The sequence below is a fragment of the Dromiciops gliroides genome, chromosome 2, assembly GCF_019393635.1.
Source record: "Dromiciops gliroides isolate mDroGli1 chromosome 2, mDroGli1.pri, whole genome shotgun sequence".
Lineage (NCBI taxonomy): Eukaryota > Metazoa > Chordata > Mammalia > Microbiotheria > Microbiotheriidae > Dromiciops > Dromiciops gliroides.
The window spans coordinates 691190301-691202309 of NC_057862.1; the positions used below are offsets into that span (position 1 = coordinate 691190301).

General features: G+C 51.7%; 1 protein-coding gene across 1 annotated transcript in view; it reads left to right on the forward strand.

Moving 5' to 3' along the window:
- The first annotated feature begins 2459 nt into the window (after positions 1-2459).
- TRIB2 (tribbles pseudokinase 2) overlaps positions 2460-12009 on the forward strand; it is a 37129-nt gene continuing 27579 nt past the window's right edge. The window contains exon 1 of the mRNA XM_043988577.1: positions 2460-4044. Coding sequence (XP_043844512.1) covers positions 3775-4044 — 270 coding nt within the window. The 5' untranslated portion in view covers positions 2460-3774. The remainder of the gene's footprint in view (positions 4045-12009) is intronic.

A 12009-nucleotide genomic window follows, 5' to 3' on the forward strand; every position in this document is an offset into this window, starting at 1 on the left:
GAAAAGGAAGGAAGGAAGGAAGGAAGGAAGGAAGGAAGGAAGGAAGGAAGGAAGGAAGGAAGGAAGGGCAGGAGGAAAAGTCTAGGGACTTTGGAGATTTACTCCTATGAGGTCCCAGCTCAAACTCAGGGAGGAGCCATCGCTGGCATGATGGGTAAGGGCCTTGCACTCCCAAGAGCTGTGTTTGAATTTTGGGTCTATGGCTAACAGGATGCGCTTGGGGCAAGTCACACCCCAATGTTGGGTCCCAAAAGGTCAAAGCAGGTGAGCTCCAAGACCCCTCCAGCTCCAGATCAATGGTCCTGTGAGAAAGGTACTTAAAGAGGCTCGTTGAGTCTCTGCTTCATCTGTCTAATATGGGAATGATAGTGCTTTGTGAAAAACAGAAGCCCAACAGAAATTGAACAAGAAGAAGTGGGCAAATCCCAGTAAGGATGCTTTCCCTCGTGCCACCTCAGCTAAATGATTCTGGCTACAAAGCAGCAGAAGGTGGCACAGTGGATCCAGTGCCAGACCTGGGGTCTTAAAAACTGGAGTTCAAATGTAGCCTCAGCTGCTTCCCAGATGAGATCCTGGGGAAGACAATGAACCTGCCTACCTCAGTTTCCCCATCTGTCAAAAGAGGACCTACCTCCTAGGGTTGGTCTGAGGCTCCAATTCGTAAAGCACTAGCCATAGTATTCCCAGTCTTTACGAATCAGTCCACTATTCCCGGCTGCGTTTTAGCATACCTAGTGGCCACTTCATATAGCACGGATGCAAGAGTGGCTGGATTTTCCTTGCCTAACATCTGGTTGGAGCAGAGCAGAATCAGAATACCACCTGCCGCTTAATGACTTTAATTCTGCAGCAGCCACAGAGTGTGTGGTGCACGTAGCCTAGGCCTCTGGGGTAAGGAGCAGGGGCTGCGCCCATTCCGCCCATTCCGGGGCTTCTGTGTGTAATGCAAATGCTATGCTTACTTTTTTTTCCCTTCCCCTCCAAGGCTTAAAGCTGCTGCTTTAGATGGGCTCTGGGGGCAGATCTCCTTCCTAAATTATGCAGGGAAAGACCGGGCTCCAGGTTCTCTGGATCCAAGCTGCCTAGACAATCTGATTTCTATTTCGAAGGGGAAGAAAATGACAATGACAATGACAAAGGAAAAGGGCCCAGGTCTCTGCAACCATGCAGCCCTGGGTGGGCCGTGTCAATAGTCAGTGAGCTAGGATCATAGTCCTAGACTCTCTTTCCCCTCCTTACTCAAGAACAAATACAGCCAGTCCCCACCTCCACCCCCCAGAGGGCTGGTCACTGACACATCTGGGCAGATGGGGGGGGGAGACCAGTAGGAAGGGAGCACGTGTGCCGAGAATGCACGCCTGCTGGGTGGGTGCCAGGCAGGTAGGAAGACCCCTAAGGGGGAATCAAAGGAAGGAAAGGAAAGGCGGGAAAGGAAGAAAGCAGTGGAGGGAAAGGGGGTCAGCCGACTGCTGCGGGCCAGGCCTCATGGCCAGCCTCGCCTGCAGTGGCAGCAGTTCGGGGAGCGCCGCCCTCCCTCTGGACAGCGGGGCTGCGCACGTGTGCTTCGCTGCATCCCCAGCTGCCCCTTCTCTGCCCCGCACAAAGGCGACCGCGGAAGGATACGTTCATGGGCTGACCTACGCTGCCGGCTCTGGTCCCCCAGCCTGAGCCCAAGCAGGCGGCGGCGACCAGAGCGCGGAGTGGCATTTCCTCCCACCTCTGTACTGATTGACGGGCGGGCGGCTCAATGAACGGCGAGCGGCCGGGGGCGGGGCGGGGCCGGGACCAGCCCCTTTAAGCCTGGGAAGCCCCGCGGAGCGGCTGGGGCTGGGGGCGGGCGGTGCTGGTGACATTGACTAGGGAGCCACCGGGGGGAGGCTGAGCCAGACGCCGGGTGCGCGCGCACAGCGGGGCTCTCACTGGCGCGCGCACAGGCTCCCTCACAGTCTCTCTCGCTCTCACATAGACACAGACACAGACACAGACACAGACACACAGAGAGAGAGAGAGAGAGAGAGAGAGAGAGAGAGAGAGAGAGAGAGAGAGAGAGAGAGAGAGAGAGAGAGAGAGAGACACACACACACACACACACACAAACACACACACAGTCAGACACAGTCAGACAAGAGATCCCCGGCCACGTAAGTAGCTGTTAATACGGGCCGTGGCGGCGATGCAGGCTTCTTGAGCTAGGGCTCGGCCCCGGGCACTGTGGGTGCCCTCTCGCTTCTCTCCTCACCGAGCCGCCTCCCCCCGCCCCCAGTAGAGTCCCCGCCGGGCCTCTCGCCTGCTTCTTTTCAAACTGTCAAGACTCCCCCCCCCCCGCCCCCAATTGCCCTACCCCCGAGAATTTCCGCCTTAGGTTCTGGAGAGGGGAAACAAGGAAAGAGCCACGGAGCCGCATCGCGGCAGCTTGGCAAAGCCACGCTCTCTTCTGGACAGCGGAGAAGAGACAGAGAAAGGCAGAGATCGATCCCGAGCGGGGCGAGAACTGATCGGGAGCACGAGTCATCGGGGCCTGAGCTCGGAGTCGGACAACCTTCTATCCCGTCCGTTCCAGCCCACGCTAGCGGTGTGTGCGGGCACCCGGCTGAGAGCCCCGAGGGGCTCCCAGGAGGCTTGCGCGGGCACGGGAGCACGCGAGGAGCCCCCGCCTCTTCCTGACTCGCTCTGGGAGTTGAGGACAGCAGCAGCAGAGGCGACAGCCGCAGCGGGCGGCCAGAGCTGGAGAAGCATGAGCCTCATCTGACCCCGAGCTCTCCTTCTCCGGCCGAGGACGCCCGGGCTACGCGTCCCACGAGTGGGCCGGGCCACCGGGCTCGACTCCAGGCGCCGCTTTGGAAGACGCTTTTGTTGGCTGCGCGGTGCGCCCGCCCGCCCGCTAGCCAGTCTGTTTGTCCGCCCGCCAGCCGCTCTGTCCGTCTGTCCGCCCGCCCCAAGTTCAATGCTCCCTCGTTTTAGTTAGTGGAGCGTTTCAGGGGAGCCTTCTCTCGCTGGGAAAAGGTGAAGACGCCATCTACAGTCAAAACGTAGACAACTTCTCTCCTCTCCTCCCCACGCCCCCCACCAAAAAAAAAAAAAAGGAGGAGGGGGACCCAGGGATCCTGTATGCTGTGCTTGGAGTTGCGGAGCCCCGCAGGCTGCAGCTTTCTTTTTTCTTTCCACGCTTTTGGGGCTTTGACTTTTCTTTCGTTCTTCCTTGGGCAGCCTGGCTCCTGGGCCCGCTGACCGCACTGCCTCGGACCCTGCCACCCCGGTGCGATCCCGCCCTCTGGCCACTACCGCAGCTGGGGCTCTCTTTCCCCGCCTCGGAAGCTTCCCTGGGGCTCCCCAGAGGCAGTCGAACGTTGCAGTTCGCTGCGTTCTGAAGCCGGCTACTTTGTTTCCTTCACCGCGTACGTTCGGAAGCATTAAAAAAAATCGTTCGAACGGCGGTTTCAGTCCATCGCCCGCAGTGGCGGCGGCGGTGGCGGCGTTCCGTGCTGGGAACAAAAGGAGCCGCTCGCCGACCCGCCCGCCCGCCGAGAAAGTGCTCCCAGGACCCGCTTTCCCAGCAGCGGAGGTGCCCAACGTAACCGCCTCTTTCTTTGCCCCTCGGATTTCCTAACTCTTCCTGCACGCAGCCCCCTCCCCTTCTCGCTCCTCTTCTCTCCTCTCCTTTCGCTCCCCCCCCCCCTTTTTAATCTCTAACACAAAGGCGCCTGCAGCCGGACTCGCCAGCGATTGTAACCCGTCCCCACCGGGTTTTGTTGTTTGCGTGTGATCGCCACCCTCATGAACATACAAAGATCCACCCCGATCACAATCTCACGCTATGGGAGACCTCGGACCAAAACCCAGGATTTTGAAGAGCTGTCGTCCCTGAGGTCCACCGAGCCCAGCCAGAGCTTCAGCCCCAACCTCGGCTCCCCGAGCCCGCCGGAGGCTCCCAACTTGTCGCATTGCGTTTCCTGCATCGGGAAATATTTATTGCTGGAACCTCTGGAGGGAGACCACGTTTTTCGGGCTGTGCATCTGCACAGTGGGGAAGAGCTCGTGTGCAAGGTAAAACTCACCCCTTACCCCCGAAAACACCCTCTTCTTCCGTGCCAATTCCGTGCTTTTAAGGGCAAGAGACCCGCACACTCTCCCACCCAAACTCTCCGGCTGGGAGGAAATCACCCGATGCCTATTTTAATTTTATCATCGTTATTATGATTTGAACGTAGGACTAGCTCATAACTTTTCTGGCCACTTCAGACAATAGGACAGGCTCTATACCGGGGGCGTTCCGGGGAGAGTCGCTCTGAGGAGAGAGCCCTGGGTAGGGAAGAGAGGCCGGAGGGACCAGTTGTCCAGACTCGGGCAGGCTTTTCTTGAAAAAGTGCGAGCGGACGTCTGCTGCAGGACAAATCCTGGAAGACAACCTTCCGCCCCCTGCAATTTCTGAATCCCCTGCACCCCTCCCCCCCATCCCCCATGGAAGAGGGAATCCCCTACTCATTTTAAGACAATGCTTCTAGAATCACAAAATGTCAGAGCTGGAAGGATCACTCTGTGGGCCAATACCGCTCATTTTTCAGATGGGGAAACTGTGGCACAGGGGGCTGCCTTAGGGCTTTCCTCGCAGTCTCGGATAACAGTACCGGTGGGAGAGCTTTGTTTGGAAGGAGGCTTTGAAAAGGAACCTGTGGTCTGGCTCTTGGGCTGTCCGGGGCCCTCCCTCCTTCCCTCCCTGGCCCCTGTGCACAATGGGAGAGGGATAAAAGCCCCCGGCACACCTCCGTTTCGGAAGGGGCTGAGGCTGCTGCTGCCACCTGCACACCGCCTCCCGCCCTCCCTTTCTTTCTCATCTCAGCCCCCCCCCCTTCTGTTCCCTCCCCTGCCTTTACCAGTTCTGCCAATTCTACCAGGCCCCCTTTAAGGTTTAAAGGGAAGTTAGCGGAAAGCAACAGCATGGGCGCAGCTGGTGAAAGAATGAACAGGTCTGGCTTGGAGCTTGGCGGAGGGGGAAGGCATCTCTGCTTTTTGGGTTTGACCCCGAATGAGGACTGTGTGTGTGTGTGTGTGTGTGTGTGTGTGTGTGTGTGTGTGTGTGTGTGTGTGCGCGCGCGCGCGCGCGCGCCCGTGTGTCCCCATGTGTGTCCCCGGTAGTCCTGGAAAATACAAAATCTGCAGAAATAAGCTCATCCTGCATTAACCTGCTGTCCGGCGGTGGGCCAGCATCAGCATTTCATCGTGGTCCAGGCTTGGATTTTTTTTTTTAATAACTGCTAGGTTTGGAGCTAGAATGTGGGCTGGGCATTTAACACTGGAAAGCTGGGGAGACGTGCACATCCGTCTTGCAGACAGAGTGCTTAAAGGTAGCCTTTAGCAGCTGACAAGAGAGCTTTTCTCAGAATAACTCCAGAAGGTACAAAGACAGTTAATGTGTCATTTTCCTGATTTTTACCGATGGGGCAATCGAGGTGCATGGGAAGCTGTAACTGACCAAGGGCACAGGCCTTGGAAGGGGAAGAACCTGTTGGGACCCGGGTCTTCTGACTCCTGAGTCATTGGACATATCACTCTTGCTTTCTGGGAGGGCTTTTGACTCATCAGAATGTGTGGATTGTCGGCCCCTCCCTCCCCCCAGCTGGATGTGAAATGTTTAGGCAGGTTTTATTGCAGAGTTTGGACTTAGAGGCCTCCTGCCACCATCTTTGAGCTGGAACCTCAGGGAAAAGATGGGGAATTTCTTACTATCTGTCTTCTGAGTGAGCTGAGCCTTGCCCCGCCCCCTTGCCCCTTCAGGCCATTGATTTACAGCTGGAAAGAATATTAGAGGTCACATAATTCCTCTCAGTCCTTTCCAGGAGACCACCACAGAAGCTCCCTTTCCTCTCCTGATCTTGGAGCCCAAGAGGCAGTGAGTGTCCAGAAGTCCCAGACCAGTGAGCAGCACTGGTCGCCTTAGAGATAGTCACATCCCCAGAAGCTGGTTTCTCCCCACGAGCCCATCACTGCTCTCTTTTTGCTCCATTTCCAAAGGGCCTTGTTCATATTTTCAGCAGAATCAGGATTGCTTTCCTGAGTGCAAGCCTCCCAAGGAAAGTTCTGCGTGAGAGCCCTTTGTTTCAAATCAGAGCTGACCACGTTGTTGCTGGCTCAAAGCTGGAAGGGGCCTTCAAGATTATCTGCCTCCCCCCCCCACCACGTTTTTATAAAATTCCTTACAAATGAGGAAACTGAGGCCAGAACCAGGCTGCTTGCCAAAGGTGACTGGAATAAGTCCTAGCAGAGCCTGGCAGCTAGGCCCAAGCCATCGGTCCAGGCTCTTCCTTCTGTAGCAGTGCTTTCTGCTCATCCTTTGAATTCATTCTGTGCTGACTGTGTAAACCTGTGCCCTGCCATTGGTCTGGGTCCTAACAATGCACTCAGTCCCTGACTTGTAATTGCTCAGCCTCTATCAACCCCTCACCAATTAAAGGGCTCCTTGGCGCCCCCGTGAGGACAAGATTGGAGTTACTGAGTAGTCAAAGCTGGCTGGCACGTTTTTCACCTTCTACCTGCCTGCAGACAATGATGCTTAGGTAAGCACAGGCCAAAGGCAGATGGGGGAGGGGGGGGCTGCCCAGCCAAGAGAAAACACCATAAGCCAGCAGGGAAAATCAGCCAAGGGAGCCTTCTTTCTATCAGCTCCTCTTGACTAGAGAACAAAAGCTCTCTAATACAAGTCAGCTGATAGGCACAAAAGATAGGGGTAACAGTGATAATAATGGTGGAGGTGGCAGGGGGGCAAGGAAATTAACAACCCTATATATGAGACAGCATCAGCAAGAGGAAGGAAATGAGCATTTGTCTAGTGCCTCCTGTGTGTCAAGCAATTACAAATATTATCTCCTTTGATCCTCACAACCACCTTGGCAAGTAGGTGCTGTTTCTACCCCCATTTTAGATTTGAGGAAACTGAGACAAGCATGTTAAGTGACTCGCCCAAGGTCACACATCGAGTAATAGTCTGAGGTCAAATTTGAATTCAAATCTTCCCAACTCCAGGACAGTTTTCTATCTACAGCTTCACCTAATACTCTAGATTTGGTGTTAGGGAGACTGGGCTGGGAACTGGTCTTCATAACTTGCTCCCTGTGTGACATTTGTTGAATCACCTCACCTCTCTGAGCCTCAGTTTCTCCATTTATAAGACAATTATGCTAGATAGTACCTTAGATCTCTTCTAGCTGCAAATCTTTGATCATTTAAAGCCCTTGTAAGAGACCACCATCAAAGAAAGAGCCATTTTGAGGCCAAAAATGCATATTCTTTTAAGGGGTTCTTCTGATTTGTCACTTAACAGAGAATTACATTAATTTTAAACACTAGATATAATCAAGGTGCTGGAAGAATAGTTAGCATATTTATTTGTCAGGAGGTCCCCCCCTTTTTTTGAGGCAATTGGGGCTAAGTGACTTGCGCAGGGTCACATAGCCAGTAAGTGTCAAGTGTCTGAGGCCAGACCTGAACTCAGGTGCTCCTGACTCCAGGGCCAGTGCTCCATCCACTGTGCCACCTAGCTGCCCCTCCCCCTTTTTCTTTTTGATATGTAACAACTATTGCAACACTGTGAGGGACTCTCAGCATGGAAGTTCCTTCCCCTGATTCAGATTTGCGATAGAATATCTTGGGAGCAGTTCTTGAATCCCACATTTCTGATTCCAAAGCCTGACCCCTGTCTATCATGTTATAGTGCCTCCCTGGAAAGGAGTGATTAGGCACCAGATAAGTCACCCTTCATGAAGTGGGGAGAGTGGAAAAAGGTCTGGATTTGAAGCCCAGAGAAGGAAGGCCTGGTTCATACTGTGGGATAACAAGGACAGTGCCCCCTTTGCTACATGCCAGGAATTTGGGGGTGATACAAAGAAAAGAAACAAAGCAGTCAGGGCAGCTAGGTGGCGCAGTGGATAGAGCACCGGCCCTGGAGTCAGGAGGACCTGAGTTCAAATCCGGCCTCAGACACTTGACACTTACTAGCTGTGTGACCCTGGGCAAGTCACTTAACCCCAACTGCCTCACTAAAAAAAAAAAAAAAAAAAAAGGGAAACAAAGCAGTCCCTGGTCACGGGGAGCTTTCCTGACCTGCAGGGCAAACAATTGCACTCAGAAAATTCAACATAAACCTGATACAAAATACAAAAGTAATTTCTGGTGCGAGGGCCTTGGCAATTGTATGATAAGGTTCCCCTTCCTCTAGGAGGTGGCTGCTGAGCTGAGCCTTGAAGTAAGCCAGGGATTCCAAGAGGCAGAAGGTTAATAAATGATGTTAGCAGCATGGCCTGGAATGCCTGGTGTCCAGGGAAGGAACTTGGGATGCCCTCCCTTGTCCAGATCTGTGACCCTGTGACTTCCCTATGAGGTCCCTTGGACCTCAAATTCTTCCTCTTTAAAATGAATGGGTTGAATGGTCTGGATGCTCCCTCTGGGCTCTAGCATGTAAGGAGATGTCACTGGTCATCCCCTACAATTCAAGTCACCAAATGAAGAAAGCAGAGCTACTGAATGCTGGGCTGGGTTTCCCCTTTGGGGGATAAAGGGGGATTGATTGGCAATGCAAACTCATAAATGGAGTTATTTCCTCTAATAAACATTTGGCTCTCTCTCGGTTTATGAGACAGAATTGTCTGCAATCTAGGACCATGACCCTTCCCCCCTCCCTCCTCCCTTTCCTGCTGGACTAGCTGATGCTGCCATCTTTGATTTTAGGAAATCTATCTCCTGCCAGGAGGGATTCTAGCCCTGAGGAGAAAAAACAATAGGCTGCATTGGCCTTATTAGATGAAAGGAAGCAGTAAAGGACAGTGGAAGGAACAGTTGGGAGATGGCAGGGGGCTGCTGCCTGCCAAGGTCACTCTCCTTCTATCTTCCAGTTGCTTTTTGACCTCATCCAATTCCACAAACATTGATCAAGCATCTACTCTCATAACAGGAGCTGACGCTTAATCCCATAGGTTTACAGACAACTTCACGTATTAATTACCTCTTTGAATTCTGTGAGGTAGAAGGTCTTATTATCATCCTGATTTTAGGAGCCATTGAGGCTCTGAAAGGCCAAGCTAAGGATGATCTGAGAGGGGGAAGGGGAGTCAAACCCACACCTTCCTGACCCTCTATCAGTGTGAGGGATCTTGCTAGGTCCAGAGGATTCCAGGGTAGAATCCTATATACAGCCTCCCCATTTGATTTTTGGTTTACTCACCTTAATAAAATGAGGGGAGCCAGAAGGGGCCCTAAAGGCTCCTTTATTTTATACATGAGGTTATTGAGGCCCAAAGAGGGTTAAGTGACTTTCTAAGAGTCACCCCCTAAGTAGCAAAAACTGGGATTGGAGCCCAGGTCCTGACTCTTTGGCCATCTGGCTTTTTCGTTGTCTTTGGCTGCTTCATGACATGGTCTTTCATATCCTGGAAAGTCCCAATGCTGGTGTTCTTAGGCCCCTTCCAGCTCTAGCATTAGGTGGGCAGTACAATGGAGAGACCCCAGAATCCATAGTCCAAGGGCCTGGGTTTGAAACTTACATCTGCTACTTACCTGGGTCACAGTGGCATAAACCACCTTCCTCTATGGACCTCAATTTCTTCATCTGTGAAATAAGGCTGAGTGAAGTGGTTGACTTCTGAGGCCATTTTGACTCTAAATCTATGATCCCAAAGGCTTCTCATCCCAACCCTTCATCTGAGCTCTAGAGAAGGAAACTGAGGCCGTGCGAGAGTGTAGTGACTGGCCCGAGGTCATCTGACTAGTAAGAGTAGCAGGTGTTAGATTTGAATCCAGGTCTTCTGATGCTCAAATTTAGTGCATTTTCTATTATCCCATTTCATTTCCCAAGGCCCCACATTAGCTGAATATTTCTAGAAAAAAAATCATCTCTGAAAATCACTGATTTAAAAAAAAAATTAAAAAGGCAACCTGACCCTAAGAAGTAGATAGTAAATTGTAATCAAATGCAATTAGTGATGTCTACCAGAAAAATGTTGGCCCCAAATTTGTTACTCTTTAACACGCCCTCTGTGGCTTCTTGGTTACATCTGCCATGGCAGACCTGGGAGTCCTTTCCAAGAAATTTGGGAGGCTTCCCCCAGTTTCTGCTGCACCTTTCTGTGTGTTCCAGTTGACTCAGGCATTTCCTAACCTTAATTGCCCTGGCCTCTGAGGGCAGAGCTCTGAGGTCAGCACTTGACAGTCTCCCTGTGTGATTTGTGGTTGTGGGAGAGATCTCTATGTGCTGTTCATTCTTAAATTCTCAGTGGCAGCCGTGGTGGCCGGGTGGCTTTCAGGAGATATATTTATTAGAGCTCATTCATGCCCTGGTCAGAACGTGCTTCAGCCTGACCCCCTGCACACTAGCTGGGTGACCTTGAGTGGTCTCAGTGCCTTAGTGTGACCTTGGATCCAGTCGTGTTTTTTCCATTTACTATGTGTGTCACTTTACAAAAATCATCCCCCACACACCCTCCAATGAACCTCAGTTTTCTCATCTGAAAGATGAGCAGATTGGTTGGACTCAGGATTCCCTTCTAGCTCTAAATCTCTGATCTTCTAACTGGGATAAAATCCTGGCTCCCAGCCTTACTTCCTGTGTGACCTTAAACAAGTCATTTAACCTCTTACTTCCTTCATTTCCCTATATGCAAAATGGGGGTGCTTGTCAGATCCCTTCTAGCTCAGAATCTGCGGGCTTATTATCTACAATCCTAGGAAACAGCCTGAAATTCTCTGGGGATTTCATTTAGTATTAAGCAGGAACTCAGAGCTGAAGACCATACTTAGGAGCTAATCGACTCCCCAAGTCCTGAATGGATGTTAATTGATAATATGAAGTGCATTGTTTAGAGAAGGAGCCAGGCTGCTTTCTAAGTAACGGTTCCGCCCACACTTTGTGTCTGCCTCTTTTTCCATTGCATGAATGACATCGCTAACCTTCATTCCTGGCCATGTTTGCAGTCACATGGTGAATTCAAGGGCTTGGAGACAATAGATTAGGCTTTCACCACATTTTAGCACATTTTGCAGCCTGGGGTCCCTGTTAGCTGGGGGCTCCACTTCCTGGTGCTCTGGGGTGTTTCAGCAGCTCACAGAGACTGTGATTTACCAACCAGCAAGAGAAAGAGACAGGAAATCAGACTTCTGTGGCTTCATTAAAGCAGCTGGGCCTGGAATTCCCTGCTCTCCTGGCTCTCTCTACCTGTTGAGAAGTTACCCATTTTTCAAGATCCAGTTTCAATGATGCTTCCTCTCAAAGCCCATCCCCCACTCCCTAAAAATAAACAGCAGTGATTTCTCGTGCTTGAGAATTCTTATATCCCTTTGTATGTCTCAGACATATTCTCCTGTGGCTTCTCATTATTTGTACATAGGTCTTCCTCTCCTGCTAGCCTGAAACCCCCTTGGGCCTTAATCGTCTTACTAACCCCTCCACATGCAGCTCAGGGCGTTGCAGAGGGAGTCACTGTCTAACTGTTTTAAGGAAATGAATTGCCTAGAAAATGTAATTGGATCAAAGAGATACAAGATCACAGTTGTGGTCCTGGCCCTCATGCTTAACTCAGGGTGAACTTGGCCCAGTTATTTCCCTTTTTCTCTGAGCATGGGTTTCATCCTTCATAAAATGAGGGGGTCAGACTATACATCTGTGATGCTCCATCCAGTGCCAACATCCTACATATCTGTGATGCACCATCCAGTGCCAACATCCTACATATCTGTGATGCACCATCCAGCGCCAACATCCTCTGTTTGGTTTTAGTGTTTGTTTCCCAAGGTTGTTCCTAGTTAGAACATTTTCTGTTCTGTGGCTAAGGTCCTTCCCCACTCTGCTCTTCTGTGCCCAAAGGTTCCTCTCAACTGACATTCTGTGTTTTATGTTCTCAAGTTTCTCAACTTTGCCATAGTGTGGGGTAGGTACCCCCACTCTGTTCTCTATTCTAAGACCCCTCCCAGCTCCGATGTTCTGTGTTCTAAGGTTTCTCCATGCCAGCTCCAATGTTCTGTGTTCTA